The sequence below is a fragment of the Malaya genurostris genome, chromosome 2 (assembly GCF_030247185.1).
Source record: "Malaya genurostris strain Urasoe2022 chromosome 2, Malgen_1.1, whole genome shotgun sequence".
In the NCBI taxonomy this organism is placed as follows: domain Eukaryota; kingdom Metazoa; phylum Arthropoda; class Insecta; order Diptera; family Culicidae; genus Malaya; species Malaya genurostris.
The window spans coordinates 189301151-189326494 of NC_080571.1; the positions used below are offsets into that span (position 1 = coordinate 189301151).

Below are 25344 nucleotides of genomic sequence, written 5' to 3' on the forward strand. Positions count from 1 at the left end.
TTGCCGTGGGAACTTTTGAAGCAGAAACGGCAAACTATTTTAATACCTCGGGTACTAGAAGAACCAAAACAAACGACGGCATCACATTTGTTCTTCACCATTGTGTTGGTTGCGGCGCACGGTAGATGTCAAATAAATACTCGCTCGAGTGTGTGAGTGGTAGCAACCTTGACAAGCGTAACAAGAACTGCTGTCTTGTGAGTTACCAATGAATAATTTATTCAACAATATCGCAATATATGTCCAGAAAATCGGTTGAAATATGACTCGAATGCAAAATAGGCGTTATTACACTGAACGCAGCGGAAAAACTGAAAGTTTGCGGTGGTTTAACACTATTATTAGGCTTATATTGTGCATGCAGATAAAAATCGGAAGCGACGTCTCTCTCGCCTGATTATGTTGCTCCAGCGAAGTTCACTGTGCCCCAATGGTATGTAGACTGCCATGCGATATATTAATCATTCATAATTGTACGAAAATTCACTCCCTTGTAACGTGCAGTGTCAAACCCATTGATTCCCAAACATACATTATCAACTTTAAGCGCATACAGAAAGTAATATTCCATCGTTATGTGCTTCGATAGTGGAGGCAAGACAATGTATTCATTTATGTTGAAGCACGTGGTTCATAAACAAGATATGTATAAAGTAACATGATTCTATCAGTTGATGTATAGGAAATGGCAGTTCAACTGACGTCGCTCGGCAACGTCGCTGCGCTGGACTGTCCAGCGAATTGCAGATTAGTGCTGCAGCGACAATAACACTAGAGCGAAAAATTGCAACTTCTACCAACTCGAAATACACTGAACCAAAAAAAGCCACCTATCTACTCATTTTTGCGTCACACGCTTAAAAATAGTTACTCAAAATGAGTAAGATCCCACTCATCAATAGAAGAAGTGGAACAACTCTAATTTAGAGTAACTCCTTAGTTACTCAAATTTGAGTTCTTCCACTGGAAACGATTTTTGGGTAAAATCTACTCATTTACTGAGTAATGCTTTATTTGCCCATATGCCAAAAATAGAGTAATTAGTTAAATTCTAAATGAAATTTTATTCCACGTATACCAAATTTGCGTGAAATTGCTCCTTTGTTAATTGTATTGTATTAAAATATTAAGTAATTGACACGCAACACATTAAATAATCATACTGTGTTTATTTATTATTCCGTTTACAATTGATTTCTAACTTCGAGATATCATATCAAGTGGCGATCGCTTGGAGTAGTGTGTCAATCGTAGTTTAACACACATGTCAGTACTGCTCAGACAACAAATCAGACACTTGTTCCTCATAAATGCCACACTTGAGCATATTTGTTTCCATTCTGAAGCACAGTACGGATTCCTGGACAAAATAACTGCGTCGATGGCACAACCAAGAGGACAGTCTAAAAATTGTGGTTTTTGCAGACACAACACCGTTTGTGTTAAGTTGAAATACGCGATCTCACTAACAAAAAATAGAACCTGTTGCTACAAATGGTTATTACAACTATTAAACTCAAATTTAGAGTGAGAGTTACTCATTATTATTGATGGTAACTACTCAATTTTTGACGTTTCCATGTATCATTTGAAAATGAGTAACTAGTACTCAAACTCTGAGTAACTTTTTCTAAGCGTGTAAGGGACGATCTTGTCAAAACTTGAGTAATTTTTACTCAAAATAAGAAAAAAATTCAAAATTTAAGTAAGTTCAACTCAAAATTCGAGTTCCTTGCTCTTTAAAAATGAAGAAATTTTTCTTCGTTAATTTTTATATACAGTTATTCTTCTTACTTTTGAATGCGCAAAATAGTGATTCAAACCCGTTTCCTTTTGAACGGTTTGGAGTAAAAATTGAATTGTTTTGATATCCTTATGTTGCGCTTTTCTGTAAGCATAATTGAAACCACAAAACATCAATGATTGACGTTGATTCATGTTAAAACCGGATCTAGAAACTGTTGTATAAGCGTTCAGAATATTGAACTCTTTCAGTGTAACTGCGCTTTACTATGAACTATTTATCTAGATATTATGTAACATTCAATTAGTGTGTTTATGACAATGACTACCTGAAAATAAAAGATAAAAGTATGGTATGAGAAAGATGGCTCTTCTTCGATTGGACTTCAAGCAAACATGTTTTATTTAACAACTACCGAAACACTCGAAAAGTTCTTTTCAGATAATTATTGTTTCGGACATTATAAGTGGCGACGAGAAAAGTGCCCACTTAGAAAAAAACGTTCAACAGTGGTCCTTCATTGTTCCAATACGTTGGATCATTGGTCCAATGAAAGTCCAATCAATCGTTCAACGGGAGGCCAACACGAGACCTTCGTTTGCCGATTTTGAAACAGACCTTTGAACCGAATGCCATTTTTTTCGTTCAACAAACCCGGTAGACACAGGTCCATTGTTGAGCCATTTTTAACATGAGGAGTTGGAGCCCCGTTGGACTAGTTTTCTGCAGAATTCCTGAAGTTTTTTCCATTGAACGAATTGAACGAATATTTCGTGCAATGTGTCGTTCAACGAGCGCTTAAAAACCAACAAAATTGAACGGTCTGCTGAGAGGGTGTTTTTTTATTGCGCGTGTAAGGTTGTGAGCTGCGAGTAAAGGTTTTCGACGTATGAGGAAGAGTGATGAAACGGCCATACTCTGTGCGTCAGAATAGGATAGTGGCATGATTTTTCATTTTCAACGGCAGTGGCTGTGTATTTTTGCCAGGTTATGCAATCACTGTGAAAACCGACTTTTGAACCGAGGCCCGGAGGCTTGAGTGTCATATACCATTCGACTCAGTTCATCGAGTACGCAAAATGTCTCTCTCTGTGTGTGTGTGTGTGTGTGTGTGTGTGTGTGTGTGTGTGTGTGTGTGTGTGTGTGTGTGTGTGTGTGTGTGTATGTGTGTGTATGTGCGTATGTGTGTATGTAACGTTTTTTGCACTAACTTTTTTCGGAGATGGCTGAACCGATTTTCACAAACTTAGATTCAAATGAAAGGTCTTTAGGTCCCATAAAAAAATCCTGAATATTATTTGAATTCGACTTCCGGTTCGGGAGTTATGGGGTAAAATGTGCAAAAAAAAGAAAATATGTGTCCCATACAAAATTCCTGAATATTATTTGGATTCGACTTCCGGTTCCGGATTTATGCAGTAAAATGTGCAAAAACTTGTGAAATAAGTGCACTAACTTTTCTCATGGATGGCTGAACCGATTTTCACAAACTTAGATTCAAATGAAATGTCTTGAGGTCCCATAAAAAATCCTGAATATTATTTCTATCCGACTCATAGATGGCGCGACCGATTTTCACAAACTTAGGTTCAAATGAAAGGTCCTGTGGTTCCATACGTAATTCCTGAATTTCATGCGGATCCGACTTCCGGATCCGGAAATAAAGGGTAAAGTGGGTTAAAAATTGTACACCATCACTGAAAATGGGGAAAACCTTTAAAAAATTTCTAAATCGACCTTAAATCTTTTCCAATTGATAGTTTTCATCAGTAGACGGTCAAACAAACCGATTTCGGTTACTCTTTTAAGAATCGAAGAAAATTATTTTGAAGAATACCACAGTATTATATATGATGGTATGATTGATATGAGAAAGGCATCATTACACCACTAGGTGGATTAAAACAGGTTTTTATTATTGGTAACCGAAAAGGTTCCAGCCAGAAAGTTAATACGTGTGCGAATTATTGTTCGAACTGAAAACATTTCATTGCGTCGATCATTTGTATTATAGAGTCAGAAACGTTAGTTTAATTTTTCTTTCCATTGGAAGCGGGAAAAGTTCCGATCAGGAAGTTAGTGAGTGTAAATGAGCGCACTCAATAGTTGTTCGACAAAAAAAGGAAGTACCCAACATTCAGCAAAAACCGAAGTGACAATTTTTTGTATGTAGAACGCCATTTTATTCAGTGGCGTCTTTTTGTTAGTGTAGACAGCAGATTTCTTTTGAGGAGTATTGCCGAGCTTTTTCGGAATAACTATTAAAATATTTAAAAGTTACACTATTAAGTGATTTTTATTTTAGTATACCTCATAAGGTATGACAAAGCATTGCAGCTAACTGGCTAAGGACAATTCCAATTGGATATTTGTTTGCTTGCTTGGAGCTTTTAGAAATTTTCAAGACTTCGTTCAACGTCACAAAGATTGATTCTTCGAACAACTAATAAATTAACTTATATGTGGAGCCGACTGAACGAAGGGTGGATACTTCCACCATTAACACAGAATCTGTCTGTGGCTGTACAAAACGCCAACGATGTTTCGGAGTTCATTGGGACAGCCATAACGAAGATAAATAGGAAGGTGTACTCACCGAAGCAAAAATTAAGTTGGAAATAATTCATTAGATGGTACAGATATATAAGATACAAAGATAGTATAACTAGTTTCGTACTTGTGAATTATTAGTTCAATGATTATAATGTTTAGATGTATTCAGATTGTGAATTTTGTAATATCTCCTTAAGGGGGAAGAGCTGTTGTATCAGCGTTCAGAATATTAAATTCTTTCAGTGTAACTGCGCTTTACTATAAACTATTTATCTAGATATTATGTAACATTCAATTAGTGTGTTTATGACAATGACTACCTGTAAATAAAAGATAAAAGTATGATCTGAGAAAGAGCTGGGCTCTTCTTCGATTGGACTTCAAGCAAACAACATGTTTAATTTAACAACTACCGAAACACCCGATTTCCAGATAATTATTGTTTCGGACATTATAGAAACGGCAATGGAAAACGACGTATTCTTGCATTCTTTATATCGATAAGAATATTCCGATAATGAAAACGCACTGAACTGCAAGAATTATTTTTTTCACTCAAATGTTTAAAAACTCAACGCTTACTCTAATATATGAATAAATGCGAGAGAACTCATGGCAACGAGCTTATTTTACTCAAATCCATACTCAAATTTTGACATATTGTTCCAGTTTATGAATTTGAGTAATCGCAACTCAAACCATGAGATATGTTCAAAGAGCGTGATTAGGTTTTTTACCATCACTGCTAACCTCAATCAAACAAACACATTTAGACAGTTCAGCCGTACTGTATGTAAATATAGATTTTTTTTTATTTAAAAGATATTTTTTATTCAGTCCTATTTGCGTACAAGCTTTACGTGGTCGATTGAGCCGATTTTTTTAATAATTTTTATTTTGAGTTGGATCTCGTTGTCACCGCCGTGAAACGGCCCACCTGCTGGCTGAACCACCAGTCCGAGACAAGAACCTGTTCAGGAGAATACCTGCTAAACAGCTACCGAAGCGCCACCTACCTTTGATAAATAAAAGCTGGGATTTCCCCCACCAGCTAAGGGAGGTATTCAGTAAAAATTAATTTAAATCGTTGTCGATGCGCCACCTAACTTTGAAAATTAAAAGCTGGGAATTCCCCCACCAGAAAGGAGTGGATGACGCGAATTTGACGGAACAAATTTAACTGAATTACTTTCATGAAGAAATGGTCCTTTTAATGAATTTTATCAGTATGTTGAACAATTATGAAAACCAGAAAATAAATTCTCGAATAAATAAACATAACTACAAGCGTGTTTATATTTAATAACTTTATAAATCTACCATATGTACGAACATACTTCGATTCGCAGTTTGACTGTGCCGTATAATAGAAAGATAATGAATCACATTTAATCAATATTGTATGACACCTACTCGTTATTTTGATTTCGCATATGTTGCAAATCTATCGGTAAGTATGCAAACAAATATATTAATCCTAAGAAAAAAGAGGTAATGTGAGAAAATACACCCGCTATCATTAAAAATATTATTTTCTAAACAGAAATATTCTCATTCTATAATACTTAATCACATTCTGTATAAACTTTGAGCTCCCAGATATGGGTCAGACGGAAGATATTCGATGATCAATATGAAATCAGTTGAGGTGGTCATGGGAAAGAATAAGTGGATGGAAAAAAGTTGTTCGGGACTACAAAAACACATTCTCCACATATCGAAATTCTTATTCTGTAATACTTGATCTACATTCTGTCCAATTTTGAGCTCCCAGATATGGGTCAGACGGAAGATATTCAATGATCAATATGAAATCAGTGGAAGTGGTCATGGGAAAGAATAAGTGGATGGAAAAAAGTTGTTCAGGACTACAAAAAACACATTCTCCACATATTGAAATTCTTATTCTGTAATACTTGATCTACATTCTGTCCAATTTTGAGTTCCCAGATATGGGTCAGACGGAAGATATTCAATGATCAATATGAAATCAGTGGAGGTAGTCATGGGAAAGAATAAGTGGATGAAAAAAAGTTGTTCGGGACTACAAAAAACACATTCTCCATATATCAAAATATTCTCGTCAAATTAAATAAATCTTTTCATGACCCCTGTTAAGGACACTTGCAACATTCCTTTCCCCATTAATATACCCTTAAGACAATCTCAGAAGAGCAAGAAGTATCTGTGCTAAGTTTGTTGGCAATCCGTTCAGTACTTTCGGAGTTATGTCGTATTAAACATTACACCCCCCTTTTTAAAGGCACTTGCTATATTCACCCCACATACTGTCATCTAAGGTATGCAAAATGTTTCTATGGTCTTCAAAACGTATCGATTCTCAAGCTATATGAAATATCCCTTCACCCCCCAAACCCCTCCACCCCCCCTTTGTTAGTGATACATGGCACGCTCCATCCCCTATAAAAATGCTCCTTAAACCATCTCTGAAATGCACGAAGTACTTGTGCCAAATTTGGTGGCAATCCGTTCAGTAGTTCCAGAGTTACAAGCGTTACAACCATATATATATATATAGATTATGTGGTAGTGCATATCATAGTTAAATAGAAAATAATATAGTTAAATAGAAAATGTATCTCATATTGATATAAAACACTCAAATATAAGACATCCTACGACAGGTGGCTTTCCAGAAAAACCTGTTGTAATTTGTAGTACATACGTCGCTTCTTTCATTTGTCATCGCCAGTTCGCAGTTTTCGGTTTCTCGACCGAAGAACGTGTTTATGTCTGTGTTCATATTTTCTGTGTCTTATTTGTCACCACATCAAATGCTCTACGGAACCATTTTATTTTATTTTCAGATGAAACGAAAATTCACGGCAGAACAAGAGAAAGAAATTGTTGACCTTTTTTTCCGTAAATACGGAAAGAATTGGTTTTGCAATTTCAATAATAATGACCCAGAGATATACAGTATTTTAAAAATTAAGTTTAATAGTAGCAACCGTTTGAAGATATTTACATTTTTGCAAAAAATAAAAAGACATTCCAAAACACACTTTGACATTAATACTCATGCAGATCAGAGAAATGATAAAACTGTAGAAACTGAATTGAATGATAGAGTTGAGAAAGAAATAGTAAATGATAATAGTATACTGCTGGAAATTGATAATACAAAGCATACACAATGCGCTAATCATTTGGTTGACATTAACTCAGAACTTCCTCGTCCTTGTTGGCAAGATGAAGGTCAAATTTTAAATAAAACAATCAATAGCGTTAATTTTGAATATTCACTGAATGCACCTTATATTTTACCAGAGACTAAAAACTGTGAAAACGAACTTTACGAGATATTAACAGATGATAGAAACCAGTCACCAACGCAAATGCAAAGTTTAATAGAAAATGTGTTAAATTCTCAAGTTATTGAAGACTTAAATGTACATAACAGTGATCATACGTTGTATGATGATATTCATAATATGAAAAAACAATATATTACCAGTGCTGCTAAATCTATTCACAACAGTTTCTTACTGCAGCAGAAAATAATCATGGTGACGTATTATCAAAACATGTTACTTCTTCGCGCAACAACAGATCTTTATGATTTTATCGTAAGGATTTTTTCGATTCTGGTTTATCCTTTACATGGAGCAGAGATGTATTGAAAACAGTTTTAAATCCGCAAACAAAACGATTATTGACCTATCAAGAAGCGTACAACATTCGGAAGAGTATGAAAAATCTAGAAGAACGAAAGAAGGTTGTCACTTATCATGATTTATTACGAAAAGTCCATCCAACATGTGTGTGGTATTTTTTGGATGAAAAGGATAAATATCCTTTGAATAAAAAGACTCGTAGAATCATTATTCACGCTACATGTGATCAGTTTCAATGCAAACGATTTATTTGTGAGGCCGATTTTGAGGTGAACGAATCCAGTGATATAAAATTTAGAATTTTACACGACATGAAAGATATTAATCATCCGATAGAATTAGCGATTCAATTAAGAGGAAAAAATAGAATTAATGCAATGCAACAAATCTTAGAGACATACCCAAAAGATTTTAAACATAATAAAACGAACGAGATTTACAAGAATATTGACCAGTTTCAAATAACTAAACATCTTGATCAGTGCACTTCAGACGATACAATGAGAAAGTTAGCTTCGGAAGCGCGCATGAGTACCAGAAGAGATTCAAATCCATTCATTTCCTTAATAAAGATGTCGACTGAGCCAGACAGTTTCTTAAAATGGTTAGATTATAAACCTTTAACGGTGGTTTTGATAACTAAGCAAATGATAAAAATAGTTTTAGAAGCTAGTCAGAAACAGGGTTCATTGGATTGGTACTTTGATGCAACAGGAGGAGCTTGAAAAAATCCTAGAACTTATATTAACCAAACATCAGTGCTCTTCATGTATAGTTTGATAACAAAGTTCAAAACTAATGAGAATGATAGTAAATTCGCAACATTTCCTCTTAGTGAGATTTTTACTACTGAACATACTACCAGCAATATTGAAACTTTTCTTAATAAGATTGTAAACTTCATAAAACATAACACTACAAGACAATTGTACTAAATATTTAGAACAATAACAACAGACTTTTCAATGGCAGGTATCAATGCACTTATTCGTTCATTCAACTCAATGAGTATTGTTCAATACTTGCAGACGTGTTTTGAAATAAACAACAAAAAAACTACAAACTCTGAAACAAAAGTCAATTTGGTTTTGATTAGACTGTGTACATCACATTTATCGAAAGCGATATTTAATGACATTGATAGGTTTGTTTCTGATAAATTTGGTCCGCATCGAGACTTGTATAAAGAAGTATTTTCATCTATCTTCGATATAGCTAATATTGATGAAGTATATTTAATTTTACGTCAACTTTGGAAGTATATAATAAGTGAAAAAAATTAAGAGAAAGTTGAATTATTTTCGTATCTAAAGTGTCACGTAGAGAAATATAATGGACTGTTAACAATTAATCACACTAAGTCGTCAGATCATTCACAAGCACTCCAAAGAGATCCTATTTAAAACATAAAAGTAGAAGCAGGAGAATTAAGTGATCAGAAAACTATTTACGAATCTAGTCCATTTTATATACGAGCTTATCAAGATTTCGAGACAATAGTAGTTAAACAATTTCTATCAATACAGGCATTCCGAGAAAAACAAACGAAAAATCACGACTTCATTTCATATATGTTGCGCAAATATATTACATATTTACCTATGCTAATACCAACACTATCGCATAAAGAATATTCTAAAATGAGCTTAAAAGATAAACAAACTGCAAATCGTGCTAATAATGGAACTATTGAGGCCCATCATAATAACACCAAAAAAGAAATAACGCATTCGATTAAAGTTGGTAGCGCTCCAATCAGATTAGATGATCATATTGATTTCATTTTCAAACCAGATGTAGAAAGTAAAATGAAATCATTTATATGCAATATCCCAAAAGAAAGAGCAACGCGTAATAATAAAACATATAGAAAACGAAATAAAAAAAATAAAAAGTTTAACGAACATGACATTGGAACAAATTTAAACGAAAATTTATCAACAAACAAATCAATTACGCCGTCATCAATAAACAGTACGTTTTCATCCATAACAAATAGTCGCATGTTGTCAAAAATGCGTATATCAGATTTAAAAAAAACAAAGAGACGTACAGAAAACGAACCATGAAGAGCGCTAGTGATGGCCCGAAGAAAAAACGATCAAAAATCATTAGAAAATTATTTACCGAAGATGAACTATTGAAGTACCTTTACCCAACAGAAGGTTTTCCGATAGCAACGTCTACCCCAACCACTAAAATTGAGAACATCTTAACAGCACAAAAAGGGTTTACAGCAGATAATTCTAATCTTGCACTAACTACAATTGAAGAAGAAATCACATTGGTTAGTGAATATACTAAACCAAATTTATTGAATGAACAAAATAATGAAATAAACAAAACTTGTAGTCAAAAGAAAGCAAAATTTGATAGCATAGAAGGAATTGAGGTTCTTGAAAACGAATCCGATTATGCATTTCCTGGTTTGATCACCTCCGTTTTCAGGGGGTTTGATCTCAACGTAGTCTTTGAATACCTAATAAAACCTAGAAGTAAGAATTGTAATAGTGTTAAAATAGTTTTGAAAGGTGATAAATATCTTGAGTACGGAGATATGAAAACACTATGGCTGGATAATTGGAAAGCTTGGCTCACAGACATGCTAGTAGAGTTTTGTCTGCACTTTTTATGTGAAATTTATAATGCAAAATCAACTGTTCTTTATTGCCTTCAAAGTTTGGCTCTATTTGGATTAAACAAAGCTCATACCTCGAACATCAGAATAGAAAAAAATATTGAAGAAACATTTCACACATTCCATCATCATTATGCCACTATTACATGCTAATCATTTTACGGTGGCTATTATTAATCAAGAGACAAATGAATTTTATTTTTTAGATTCTACATTATTTTACAGTAGTATTGATATGCATTCAAAATTATTAAAACATTTACAAGAATATGCTCGCTGTAGACCAAACAATAAAGCATTATTTAATAAAATAATTAATAAAATATCTTCATTGAATATTAAAACTGTTGAAATCAATTTTCAATCAGATAGCTGCCACTGCGGAATTCACGTTATTAACAATATAGAAAGCTATTTAACTAATAAACCGTTTTTGGATAAAACATTTGATCCAGTTGAGAGAAGAAAAAGCCTAGTCAAAGCATTGATTTCCACTTCCGATAGTGTTGAAAATTTGTGTCCAAAATGCTTCATAAATGAGGATTCATATACAGTGGTTTCAGAACAAGAATTGACCACTTCAATGCGAAAAAATTGGATTTGTTGTGATATCTGCTCATGCAAAATGTACTAAATGTATGGTGGCATGCAAAATGTACTAAATTAGATCTTGTATCTTCAGCAAAGATTGCACAGAAGAATTTTACGTGCATAATGTGTGAATAAAATTGCGAAGATAGTGTAGAATTTCAATATATACATACATCATGATCATAGGATATACAAATTTGAAAAAAGGTTCTGAAAAATTGCGCACGAATGAAAGCATAGGTTTAACTCTGCCTGCAGTATAATACATTAACGAAATGATGATATCAAAATAGTTCAACTGCAGCCGGTCCCAAGCCCGGATAAAAGAGGAGGGAACTTATGCAGGAATTCAACTAAAGTGTGGCAATCAAACATTTTATTCAAGTATATTTCTCCACATTACTCGGTCCATGGCTGCTCCAGTCAAGACACGAACGCTTTGTAGACCGCCCTCCACTTGATCGATCCACCTAACTTGCTACGCTCCTCTTGTCTCAGCCAGATTGGATTCAAGAACTATTTTCACTGGACTGTCGACATCCTAATGACATGCTCAGCCCATCGCAGTTGTCCGATTTTAGCTTTCCGCACGATGCGTTCTAGCAGCTGTTGCAATTCGTGGCATTCCGCCATAAATGGTCCGCAGCATCCTTCTTTCGAAAACACTTAGAGCACGTTGATCCTCTACCAACACAGTCCACATCCTCGCTTTACTTGTCAACGTCAAGTTTTATAAAAGCGCCTAACTGTTTTCGAGTCACAACGATTAAAAGAAAGTGCATTCCAAAGTACATCCGAATTGGTCTCCGGCCGTGCAAAAACAAAATGGTTTGCTATGCTGAAGACGTGTGCCCAGATATATCCAAATTAGATTATTTTAAGTCTGATGATTTGCCATCCGATGCTGGAATTAGTCTATTAGCAAAAGTACACTAATTTATCTTGAACTCCTTGCATTATATCTGTAATGGAAAATGGGTGCACATTATACAATACATTATACTGCGCTTGTGTGAAATGCACAGGCAAATTAATACCGATATTTCGAGAGCATTTTTCCCCCATTTCTCTACTTCTCATGGCACTTACAGTGCTAGCTCTAGTCCTTTAAGAAACAGGAAACTACTATAGATTTTCGACAAAACCCGTTAACAGCTGACAAGCATAATTATTTGTCAGACAACTTTTACTTCCTAGGTGTTTTTCTAGGCCACAATCAAGTTTTTTTGTCTATACGACTTGGCAAAACGAAGTGCAGCTTTTTCAAATAACAATTCCAATGGCAAAAATACATGTTGATTAACCTTGAAAAGTTTATTTACAGCTATTGGATGTAAGCTACTAGTTTATGTATTTTCCTTAAATTTTCTTGGTGGTTGAGTGTTCATGAAGATTGTTTAGTTGCAGGCATGCAATCGTTGAAAAACTCAACTCTCCAGCCCAACTTCGATTTCCAGTAACTCGGAACGCATTGCGCACACAACATCTCCTATTAGCCCATTCACTCACGTTACACTTTAGAATCTCTATCTCATTCATATGGTCCATTCCATTGCAGTGAAATTTGTACTGCGTTACTTTGGGTTGCATTACTAGCATTTCTATACTGTAGTTCACGTTGAATTAATGTACCATTTGAAATCTATTCGCAGAGCGTGAAAAAACATCAATAAAAGGGGACGAACCGCGCCTGACTGGAAATTTTAACGGAGCAGTCACTAGTGTCGAACGTCAGGATGGTGCCTACGTACAAAGACATCATATTAACTACCAACCGTTGGCCGCTGGCACAACGAATGGTCAGATTGACTCGCCGTCGTCGTACACAGCGAACTTCCACTATTACAACAATTGGGCCACGGGCACAGTTAATCCATCCGACGATTGGCGAACCATGAATGTCACAAACACAATGTGGTGGGCGCGAAACCAGCGCTGGCCCTGGTGGTAGTGTTGGTCTCGGATGGACTCGACGAGGACAACTACAACCTTGTCAAGTTTGGTCAGATCAATAGAGCTTGGCCGATTAATTCGCCCTTCCCGCTACCAAAATGATCTAAACCGGTTGACCCATATGTCGTTGACAAAGTATGGCAGTATGAAGATTTCATAGGTCTGATTGAAAAGAAACTACAGGGGATGTTGGAAGAAACTCATTACAATACAGTAAACAATTTTATGGATTTTTTCAAGGCATGTCGCGGCACTACCAGTGTCAGCTCGGATCTTAAAACGCGTTTCCAGAACTACTTGATACCGATCAACCCCCGGAATCATATCAGTTTAGGAATGGAAAAAGTTTCAAGGTAAGCATGCATTGCATATTTGAAAAAAGTAAAGTTCACAAATTTACTTCCTTTCCAATAGATTACCAGAACAACACCCTCAAATAGTCCAATACTTCTATTTGTTATCGTATGAGGAAGCGTCAATAATATGTCAACTATTGCGAGGAAGAGAACATCGGGTTCGAGGGTCTTACAATGGAGGAGGATCATGCAATGGTAACCATGAAACTCGTGGTCGGAGGGTGAGAACCTATGCTAATACTCGATCCAGGCTATCACGTGGCACGCGCTGTTACTGTAATGGAAGACAGAATTACCCACACCAGCTGGTTTACACAATCTGATGAACCACGCTGCATACGAGAGTACTTCTTTGAAATAAGTAATAACTATGCGAAATATATCACTTGGACAGAACGTATGTCTCGCTCTTGCAAGCAGCAGTACGAGATGTCAATAATTTAAATGGAGCAATTCTATCGAACGGCGATTGACGCGTTACGGTTCGCAGAAATTTGGTCTACAATTTTCGTTCGCTATCATGATCTATCTGTCATGCTATGATCTATCAGAGCAAAAAAAAATTACTGTCAGAGAGAACTAAATCTTCAGTTCAGCTACGTCATAGCACGGCACCACATTAAATAGATAGGAGATTCGATGTGGACTCATCTGAGGGTGCCATGCCTGCAAAAATAAAGTATGTTGCTTACGATTTGTTCGTAAAATTTCGAATCGAATGTCTGTGGTATAAATCGGAATAGGTAAATAGGTTTCGATACAAACATTTCAAAACATTTACATATTCTATTTATCTACGCAGGCTGTATGTAGTCGGTCATGCGTGCGATGCAATACGGACACATCTACTTTACAGGCTAACACCCGAAGGATTTATTAAATATAGCTTTGTATACAATGAAATAAAATCTTCGAATATACGAATGCGTGATTTGTTTTATTTTAATGTCAGACTAAAAATCATTTTGATTTTCTCATCTGCAACTCAGAAGACGCAGCTTTGTCTCTAGGGTAATTGTTAATTTTCTTTGAGTGGGAGTGAAGAAAGCGAATCACATGATAATTCGCGACAAGCGCTCTACTAGTGTTTTAGCTTTGAAGATGCGGAGTTCTCGATGACTAAAGCACTGAAACTTCCAGGGTAGTTTCGACAAACACTTCACGAAACTTAGTTGGGTGTGTGAGCAAACCCGATACGAAATTGGCCTAAAAAACGGTTTGGCAGTAAGGATGAAAAGTGACTTAGGTTTGGCATCAAGCGAAAACAACATACGATTTGGAATGAAGGTTCACAGATGTACAATTCATGCAATCCCTCTACTTTTCGCATGCTCGTTCAACTCTCAAATCTAGCTCGGAACTATCTTCCGCCATAATCCCGCTTTGCCCTTTTTGTTTCACGTCAATATTTTGTGACAAAATACTCACCCATTTTTCTCTGAGATAGATAAACCGATTTTCACCAATTTTTAAATGTTTCGGATATATTGAAAGAGAATTATTTTTTTTTTATGTATGATTTTATTTAATTTCGAGAATTTTTTTGTTTTATGAATACGCGTGATATTGTGAGAACATTACATAGTTTGTAGGCATAAACTGATGTTGCCCCTCTGCTTCAATTTCGTGTGTATTTTGCTGATAGCCATAACCCCATTCTTTAATGTTCATGCCTTGCGGCGGTATGTTAAACCCGTTTTGCGGGGAAAGATTGATGCCGCCTTACGGAGGTATACCCATCCCGGCTTGCGGGGGACTATTCATTCCATCTTGCGGTGGAATGTTCATCCCCCCTTGCGGGGGAATGTCCATTCCGCAGTAAGGTGGTATGTTATTCTCCGCTTGCGGGGGAAAAGCCATGCCGCCGTAAGGCTGCATGTAATATCCCTCGTAGGGGATACCTCCGTGTGGAGGCATTCCCCCACGCGTTCTTCCGCCGCGCGAATACATACCACGAGGCATTCCGCCTCGTGATTGGTGGATTCCTGGCTGATATATTGGCCAACCACCTGGTTGGCCTGGCGTATAATTATTTTCGGGATGAATATAGCTGTAGTACCGTGTTGGACGCCGGTACCCTCTAGTCTGACCTCGCCGGGCCGGGCGACGATGAGTGTGCAAGTGTATCTGCATCTGTAAAATTTACAAAAAAAGATTAGCTCCAGTATAGAATTTATAATAAAAATATAATTTAAATTTAAAATACTCACTTTTCTGAAGCGCGCTCCTTTCGTCCTTTTTCGATAATGACTGAAACGGTAATGCTATTCAAATGATCAATTAGCAGTATCCAATAGTCGAATTAATCGATTATTGGTAGCAAATAATATAGATATGATCGATCAATTTTCTTCGATCCTACACGGAATCGTAAAACTACCTAATTTTGAGTAATTTCCATCTAAATTCGGGGTTACACACACAGTATGCGATATTCGATTAAAAACCGAATATGACGGAAAGGGCAAATCAAACACACCATATAAAAAAGTTATCCAGCTCTCACATTCATGAACAAATCATTGGCAACATCCTTTTTTGCGAGCATGGCGCCCTCAGGCGAGTCCGCATCGAATCTTGTACAAACAAGTACATGAGAGAAATGCCAATGGAGTTGCTGAAGTGATGATTGATTGCGCTCCAAGCTTACAGGGTCTGGTATTACCCAAATGAAATTCATTGATGTATTGTCTGATGAAAGTACGGCTGATTTGATGCACATCCGTCAACCTTCTCTTTATACAAAAGCATAGCAAAGTTTTGACATTACATTCATGTATGTTGTGCAGTTTGGCCTTTCTGTTTGAACAGATCGAGCAGCCGATTCATTGTGTACAAAATCGTTGCATTGCATGACTAGTACTACGAGTATGATTTCCGAATGGTTTCCAAATCATATGCGAAAACCGATCCCGACTAGGATCGGTTCGGAATTAATTGTTGTAACTGTTTTTGACTTAATTGAGAATTCATACTGAATTCCGAATCAAATTCCAGGTGATTTAACTGGGTAAGTTTACGGAAATCGATTTAACTGTCTTGAAAAAAAATGAATTAGATAATCGATAATTTTACTTATAATTTACGAAAAGGAATTCTACTTCCGGTTTGCTTATTTATACTACCAAGGGGCGAAGCAATATACATTATTACTGAAATAAGACATTCATTGAGCCAACCATTGTTGCCAGGTATAAGGTAATCGATTTTTGTATCGATTTTTATACTACATGCAAGATGAAACTTATAAAAATACCAAATTTGAACCATTTAATCATGTGGGTTGGATAGACTTTGTTGGTGATTTTTGCACGAGTTGATGGCTAATGCTAAGAACATAAATTTGACTGTTCAATCGACGAAATGAAATAATTTGAACATTGGGCACAAAGTTTTTCAATTAGGTTGAGCGGCCTATTCTAAAAAATTCGGATAATTTTACGAAAATAACTCCAGTAAATATTTTGTCAATATTGAAGCTCAAAATTGGACAGAATGTAGATCAAGTATTACAGAATAAGAATTTCGATATGTGGAGAATGTGTTTTTTGTAGTCCCGAACAACTTTTTCCAATCAACTTATTCTTTCCCATGACCACCTCCACTGATTTCATATTGATCATTGAATATCTTCCGTCTGACCCATATCTGGGAGCTCAAAATTGGACAGAATGTAGATCAAGTATTACAGAATAGGAATTTTGATATGTGGAGAATGTGTTTTTTGTAGTCCCGAACAACTTTTTTCCATCCACTTATTCTTTCCCATGACCACCTCTACTGATTTCATATTGATCATTGAATATCTTCCGTCTGACCCATATCTGGGAGCTCAAAATTGGACAGAATGTAGATCAAGTATTACAGAATAAGAATTTCGATATGTGGAGAATGTGTTTTTTGTAGTCCCGAACAACTTTTTTCCATCCACTTATTCTTTCCCATGACCACCTCCACTGATTTCATATTGATCATTGAATATCTTCCGTCTGACCCATATCTGGGAGCTCAAAATTGGACAGAATGTAGATCAAGTATTACAAAATAAGAATTTTGATATATGGAGAATGTGTTTTTTGTAGTCCCGAACAACTTTTTTCCATCCACTTATTCTTTCCCATGACCACTTCCACTGATTTCATATTGATCATTGAATATCTTCCGTCTGACCCATATATGGGAGCTCAAAATTGGACAGAATGTAGATCAAGTATTACAGAATAAGAATTTCGATATGTGGAGAATGTGGTTTTTGTTGTCCCGAACAACTTTTTTCCATCCACTTATTCTTTCCCATGACCACCTCAACTGATTTCATATTGATCATCGAATATATTCCGTCTGACCCATATCTGGGAGTTAAAAGTTTATACAGAATGTGATTAAGTATTATAGAATGAGAATATTTCTGTTTAGAAAATAATATTTTTAATGATAGCGGGCGTATTTTCTCACATTCCCTCTTTTTTCTTAGGATTAATATATTTGTTTGCATACTTACCGATAGATTTGCAACATATGCGAAATCAAAATAACGAGTAGGTGTCATACAATATTGATTAAATGTGATTCATTATCTTTCTATTATACGGCACAGTCAAACTGCGAATCGAAGTATGTTCGTACATATGGTAGATTTATAAAGTTATTAAATATAAACACGCTTGTAGTTATGTTTATTTATTCGAGAATTTATTTTCTGGTTTTCATAATTGTTCAACATACTGATAAAATTCATTAAAAGGACCATTTCTTCATGAAAGTAATTTAGTTAAATTTGTTCCGTCAAATTCGCGTCATCCACTCCTTTCTGGTGGGGGAATTCCCAGCTTTTAATTATCAAAGTTAGGTGGCGCATCGACGATTTAAATTAATTTTTACTGAATACCTCCCTTAGCTGGTGGGGGAAATCCCAGCTTTTATTTATCAGAGGTAGGTGGCGCTTCGGTAGCTGTTTAGCAGGTATTCTCCTGAAAAGGTTCTTGTCTCGGACTGGTGGTTCAGCCAGCAGGTGGGCCGTTTCACGGCGGTCTCGTTGTCACCCTTTTTCTAGGGGGAGAGGAGCTTCCATTTCCCTCCTGCGAGGATTGAAGGGCACTTCGTTCGTGGTTCGTCTCGTCATCCATTGCCGCATCGATGGTATTGTTGTTGGTTTCATTGCTAGTTGCTGGAGATGAGCCTTGTTGTACATTGTTTGCAGTTGCTGGTTGGTTGGATGGTAAGTTGTTAACTGCAGCTAATGTACTTTGTTCTTATTGGGTCTGCACAGTTCAATAGATAGAAATAAGCAATTGAGCTTAACTAACGGATTGTCTTTATTTTGTCCACACACGAGGTTTACATTTATAGATTGATATTGAGAATGAGAAAAAGGAAATGGTCGCATTGGCAACTTGCGAACAATAAAATAAAAGAACATCAAGCAAGAATCAAATGATGAGGGGTAAGACTGTCGTTGTTCACTTCAATACTCCTCCTCAACGACCACTACAACATGTAGATAATCTAAGCATTGCAGAAAATTTTCGGTGCTTCACGTAGCATTGCTTGGTGTCCACGTGCTTTGATCGTCGTGTCACTCTTTCTGCGGTAACGAATGTTATGCAACTTTGGTTGTCCTCCTTGATAGTTAGCGGTGTATTTACAGCTTCGCCGAAATCTTTTATCAGGTTAAGCATCCAAACTGCTTCCTGACTCGTATCACAGAGAGCGACAAATTCCGATTCCATAGATGACAAGGTCACACACTGCTGGAGACGACTTGCCCAAGAAACGGCTCCTCCAGAATAGAGATATATTAATATTTAATGAGGGGCTTTCCACAGTAACCTTGGTAAATCCTTCATCCATTGGAGATTTAGCATTTTTAGCATCTGAGAGTCCTAAGCGTTTAGCTACACGGTCAATATAGCCTTCAAGGGATATTCCATATTTACCATCCTGACATTTGACTTCAAGTCCAAGAAAATGGTTCACTGTGCCGAGGTCAGTCATCTTGAATTCCTGCTTAAGTAACAAGTAGATTTTCTCGATTTGTTCCTCATACTGGCACTCGATTAAAATGTCATCTACGTAAACCAGCAGGTAGATGTGATCTCCGTTGACAGTTTTCACGTAGAGGCACGGGTCTGCAGAGCTCCGTTTGAAATTCATCTGCTCGAGTGCAGTGTGCAGTCCTTGGTTCCAGCATCGGGCTGATTGTTTGAGTCCGTAAATGCTCCTCCTTAACCTGCATACAAGATTCTCTTTACCCTTCTTCGCAAAACCTGCCGGTTGTCTCATGTAGAGTTCCTCTTGCAACACACCGTTCAAGTACGCAGTTTTGACATCGAAATGCCGCAGTAGTAAATCTCTTTTGCTGGCAACCGCCAACAATACTCGCAGAGTCGTTTGTTTGATCACCGGCGCGAATACCTCATCGTAGTCCTGTCCGAACTTCTGGCAGTAGCCTTGTGCTACCAGACGGGCTTTATACTTGATAGCTTCGCCAGTTGCATTCCGTTTAATTTTATAAACCCATCGGCAGCCGACAGTTTTTCGGCCAGCAGGTAGTGGCACCAAGTCCCAGGTTCCATTTTCGGCATGTGACTTCAATTCATCTTCCATGGCGTTCTTCCATGCCATGCTTTGGTCACCCTGTAATGCCTCCTGTAAACACGTCGGTTCCACTTCGTCATTCATTGCAGCTGCCACAAAAGTTTCATTTATTAGTCTACGTGGTGGTACACCCTTTGTGAATCGTTTCGAGCGCCGAGCTATTTCGTCCAGAGGAAATCCTGCGAAGGGCGAGTCTCCTTCTGTAACATTCTCGAACACGGAAGAATCCAAATCTGAACTATCTCTTCCACCATTGTCCAAACTTGCAGAATCTGACGTCGTTTCCGTAATTTCGTCGTCATCCTGTGGAGGTTCAGTCGTATTATCGCGAACGCACTTTTCGCTACTGCCTATTGAAACATCAAACGTTTCCGTTCGATTGTTTGTAGGTTGCACTGCTTCGTTTAACGACACGTTGTTTTTGATTTGGACAGCTCCTTGACCGTCGTTCATCTCCAGAAACTTGGCGTCACGGCTTATAACAACCCAGTCACCATTCGGATGTAAAAAACGATAAGCTTTCCGCCCTTCCGCATAACCGACAAAAGTCATCTTTATAGCTTTTGTATTAAGTTTCTTCCTCTTCTCTTTTGGTACGTGTACGTATGCATCTGATCCGAAAACTCGCAGATGAGCATACGATGGCTTCTTTCGATAATATAACTCGTATGGTGTATTGATTACGGTTGAAGTGGGTAAACAATTCTGCAAATAATTAGCAGTGCAAATCGCTTCACCCCAGTATTTCTTCTGCAATCCAGATTCCGCCAGTAGACATCGAGTCATCTCCACCAAATACCGATTCTTTCGCTCCGCTCTACCGTTTTGTTGAGGGGAATACGGTGCTGTCTGCTGTAGAACGATACCTTTATCATTTAGAAACTTCTTTAAAGTAGCACTGGAGTACTCCCCGCCACCGTCAGAGCGAACAATTTTCGGAAAATATCCAAACTGATTTTTCATCAAACAACAATATTCGCTGATCTTCGATTCCACCTCAGATTTTGCTTTCAATAGATATAACACTGTAAAGCGGCTGAAGTTGTCCATCATAATCACGTAGTATCTGTTACCGCTAGGCGTGGCCTCCTCCATGGGACCTCCTACATCGGTGTGGATCAGATCCCCTACAGCATTAGATTTGCTGAGAGATTCCTTCGGGAAGCTATTTCGACTCATTTTCCCCTCGAGACACACTGCACAGGTGTACTTAATATTACACTTTTGCATTTTAAAGCCGAAGCCATTATTTTCTCGAATAACTTTAGATACTGCATCGGGGTCCCTATGACCAAAACGACGATGCCACGTATGCTCACACAACTCTGGATGTTCTGATAATGAAATCAAGGCTCGTTCCGAAAAATGCTTCAGGCGATACAAGCCACCGCTTCTTTCCCCAGCAAGCACAACTTCGTCACCCCGCATCACTTTGCATCCGGTTTTGTTGAAACACACCATGTAACCTAAAACACAGATTCGGCTGACAGAAAGAAGATTCCCAGCGAGCGACGGAACATGATACACATCTGCCAGCTTAACCGACATTCGAAGACCACTGCCCGTCACAGACATTAATTTTCCTTCGCCTGCGCCACTGGATCTGATCCTTGTTCCATCCGCCAGACAGATTTCCGCCTGCTTCGAAATATCCACGTTAGTCAGTTGCGATGAATCACTGGTCATGTGGGATGTGGCACCAGAGTCCAAATACCACCGATTACTACCACATTCTTCACCAGCAGCCAGACACATCTCCATACCAACGGGTTCATCTACGGCCAGATTCGCCTTGAACGAACTCGATTTTTCTTTTAACTGCTTTGGGCAATCTCGTTGGAAATGTCCCACTATCCCGCAGTTGTGACAAGCACCGACTTTCTTCTTTTTCTTCTTGTCGGTCAATTTAGGAATATTACGCACGGAACTTTTTTGCGCTCTCTCATCATTTTGCTCGCTTTCGATACAATCACGTCGGCGCCGCCATTCATCACGCAGTTTACCTTTGACGTAATCTAACGTCAACTCAGCTTTCGGACGTGCCTCAATCACATTTATTAGGCTTCCGTACGACGGTGGGAGGCTTGACAAAATAAGTCCCATAAACGATCTCTCCTTTAATCCTTCGTCGTTTATTTCCAAATGATTCTGTAATGCTGTCATCTCGTTCAAGTGCTCTAAGAGGTTGCTGTCTTCTTTCAGACGCATAGAGCATAGTTTTCGCAAAATATGGAGTGTATTACACATAGCCGACTCTTCGTGAATGTCCTTCAATGTGTCCCACATTTCCTTCGCCGTTTTCCGGCGACAAATGTGAACCAGCTGACTGTTCTCCACCGCCAATCCTATCATCACCCGGGCATTGCCATCTCTCATGGTCCAGTCCGCAGTTTCAGGATCCGGTTTTGGTTCGGTCACTGTTTTCAACAGGCCATCCTTTAACAGAAGAAGCTCCATTTTAAATTTCCATACTACATAATTTTGCTCGTTCAATTTTTCGATCGCTACTTTGGAACCTGCTATCTTTAATTTTTATTTCAGCAAGTACGCACAAAGTTCGATTGGGTCTGCACAGTTCAATAGATAGAAATAAGCAATTGAGCTTAACTAACGGATTGTCTTTATTTTGTCCACACACGAGGTTTACATTTATAGATTGATATTGAGAATGAGAAAAAGGAAATGGTCGCATTGGCAACTTGCGAACAATAAAATAAAAGAACATCAAGCAAGAATCAAATGATGAGGGGTAAGACTGTCGTTGTTTACTTCAATAGTTCTATAGGGGATACGTTGGATGGTTTCGTTGAAGGGGATGCTTCACTGTTGTTGGTGACTGTTACAGGTGTACTGGGGTTGCTTTGGGTTGGTGTGAAGGAAGCACCGTTGTCCTTTGGTGTAGTTGTCTCCTTGTCCAGTTTATCACATGGCATACCGTAGTGAACAGCTTTTTGACAATATTGACATGTGGCAATCTGATTGTCATAGGTAAGAAGTGATTTGCACGGAATTCTTGTATCTTGACCGAAAATCACATAAGAAGGTATGGGCTTCTTCAAGTGTATGCGTAATAAACGTACGCCATTTAGAATACCGGGGAAAAAATTCTTCCACTTTTCATTTTTGATAGAGAGAATCTCTCCGTATTGGGACAGTTTTGCGAATATAAGAATCGGTGACGCTTGAGGGAAGATCATGCACACGCACTTCTATAACACTATCTTCCATATATACTGGAATGTTATACTTAATGTTCTCGTGCTTCACATAATGCACATTGTTATTGTCTTTTGCGAATTGAATTGCATCCAACTCTTTATGAAACTGGATGTAAACAACATTATTCGTCTTATTGCATTGAAGTAAATGCACACGTTTAATGTCAAGATACATTTGCTCCTTAAGCAAACCCTCAAGTTCTCGTATCGAAGGTCGAATTTTGCACTGCCTGAAGTCAACAACAATTGTATTCTTTCTTGTTGGCGGTAGCTTTTGTTCGTTTGGTTCACTCATTTTCGAGACCTATTGTTAACTACACAATACTGTACTTGGCAGGGATGTCAGGTTCACAGATTTTGAATTTTCTGCACAGATTTTAAAAATGACACAGATTTTCACAGATTTCTGAAAATGATCACAGATTTTCAAAGATTTTGGAAATCGAGCACAGTTTAGCACCAAAAAGTACAGAGCGGTTGAGGAAAAAGGTACAGAGCGTGTTGGTAGTGAGACCTATTTTTTTTTTGCTCATTAAATTGATTTTGAACTGCTATTGTGGTACGGAAAACGTTTGGGTTTGATCACAGATTTTTGAAAAAATGACCTGGCATCCCTGGTACTTGGTTTCTTCTGTCCCCAACGTAAGCTGTTTTGTTTTATCGACTGACTTGAATGAGATGTAAAACCGAACTGATGTAAATATAGATGTTTTTGTTTGTCTGTTGACAAATTGAATAAGACCATTTACGATCCATATCGCCTAAATAGAGTTTTAAAAACATTTGTTCACGATTGGATACGGTTTGTTTTTGAGATTTATTTAATAAAAGTCACTAGATGCAAAGTGTAAAGATGATTGTTTGAGATGTGTTCTTCGATTTTTGTTTTAGCTTGTTTGTAAACAGTACCGCTGAACTGTCAAGGATGAATTCTAGTTCAGAAAATGCGTAGAAAGCTCTGTATAAAATATTCAATTCTTAAAAGCCGAGTACTGATTATTATTATTTGTAACTATCTTAAGGGCTTATTAAACAGCATGCCTTTTCATATATTGGTACCGAACTTTATAACAGGTTATGTTTATGCATCCCGACTTGGCGGTACGAGCTCCTGCTTGAAGGGATTCTTACTGCCAATATGAACGTAGAATTAGCTATGTAATGGTTCTGCATCCTAAGAATCAAATGCTTTTTTAACAGAATGGTCCATTTATACAAAAGAAATAGGATAAACACTACTTTTAGTAGGAACAATAAAAATGTACTCGTACGAACGATCTAGCTTGTTAAGAGACAATAATGTTTTATTCTAGTAGATATAATTTCTACTAGCATTCTGCTCTCATTGGTTATATACTTGTCAAAACAATTCAATTCTGTGAACATTTGATAATAAACTTTCATGTCAATTTATCAATCCACAACACAGCTACAAATAACAATACTTACTTTGACATTTTGAAATATTTATGTCTTTGAGCAGTGTGATTATTTATACTAATCTAGAACTTCAAATTTAATTGTAAATTTTTAACATATTAGTTTACCGATTCTGTATGGTAGAAACACTTTATGAGAATATACATAAAAAATCTCAAAATAAACAATTCAATTGAGCTACTTACGTGAATTTCTCTCCCTACCAAACCTTTCAAAGATCTTTACACGCTTACTTGTGGCTACCCAAAATTGAGTCAAAAGTCACTCAATTTCGTAAAAACTACACCTACCCAGAATTGAGTACAGTGAGTATTACGCAATTTTGGGTAAATATGCTTTTCGCAAAATTTGAGTAGAATTTACTCTCTTTTGTTGACATTTGTAAATATGTGGAAGATCAAATTTTTAAGAAATAACTACGTTTTATTGCAATACCCACATGTGAAATAGGTTTAATTCAATGTATCCGGAACAGTTCTGCTTCTCTCGGCATCAATCCACCAAGCAACCACCAACGGGACGTTTGAAATCTATTCGTAGTTCAAATGTATTTTTATTGCATAATGTAAAAATGCATTTTTTATGTATTTTACTTACCAGCTAGAGCCTCACACGA

General features: G+C 37.1%; 1 protein-coding gene across 4 annotated transcripts in view; it reads right to left on the reverse strand.

The window, feature by feature from the left end:
* The window catches only part of LOC131432790 (uncharacterized), a 405803-nt gene extending 380912 nt beyond the window's left edge, over positions 1-24891 (reverse strand). For 2 of the 4 annotated variants that reach the window (XM_058599303.1, XM_058599301.1), the window contains exon 1: positions 24738-24891. In XM_058599303.1, the coding sequence (XP_058455286.1) occupies positions 24738-24745 (8 nt within the window). In that variant the 5' untranslated portion in view covers positions 24746-24891. The remainder of the gene's footprint in view (positions 1-24737) is intronic. The other 2 variants (XM_058599307.1, XM_058599305.1) reach the window with 2 other exon arrangements.
* Between the last annotated feature and the right edge of the window lie 453 nt (positions 24892-25344).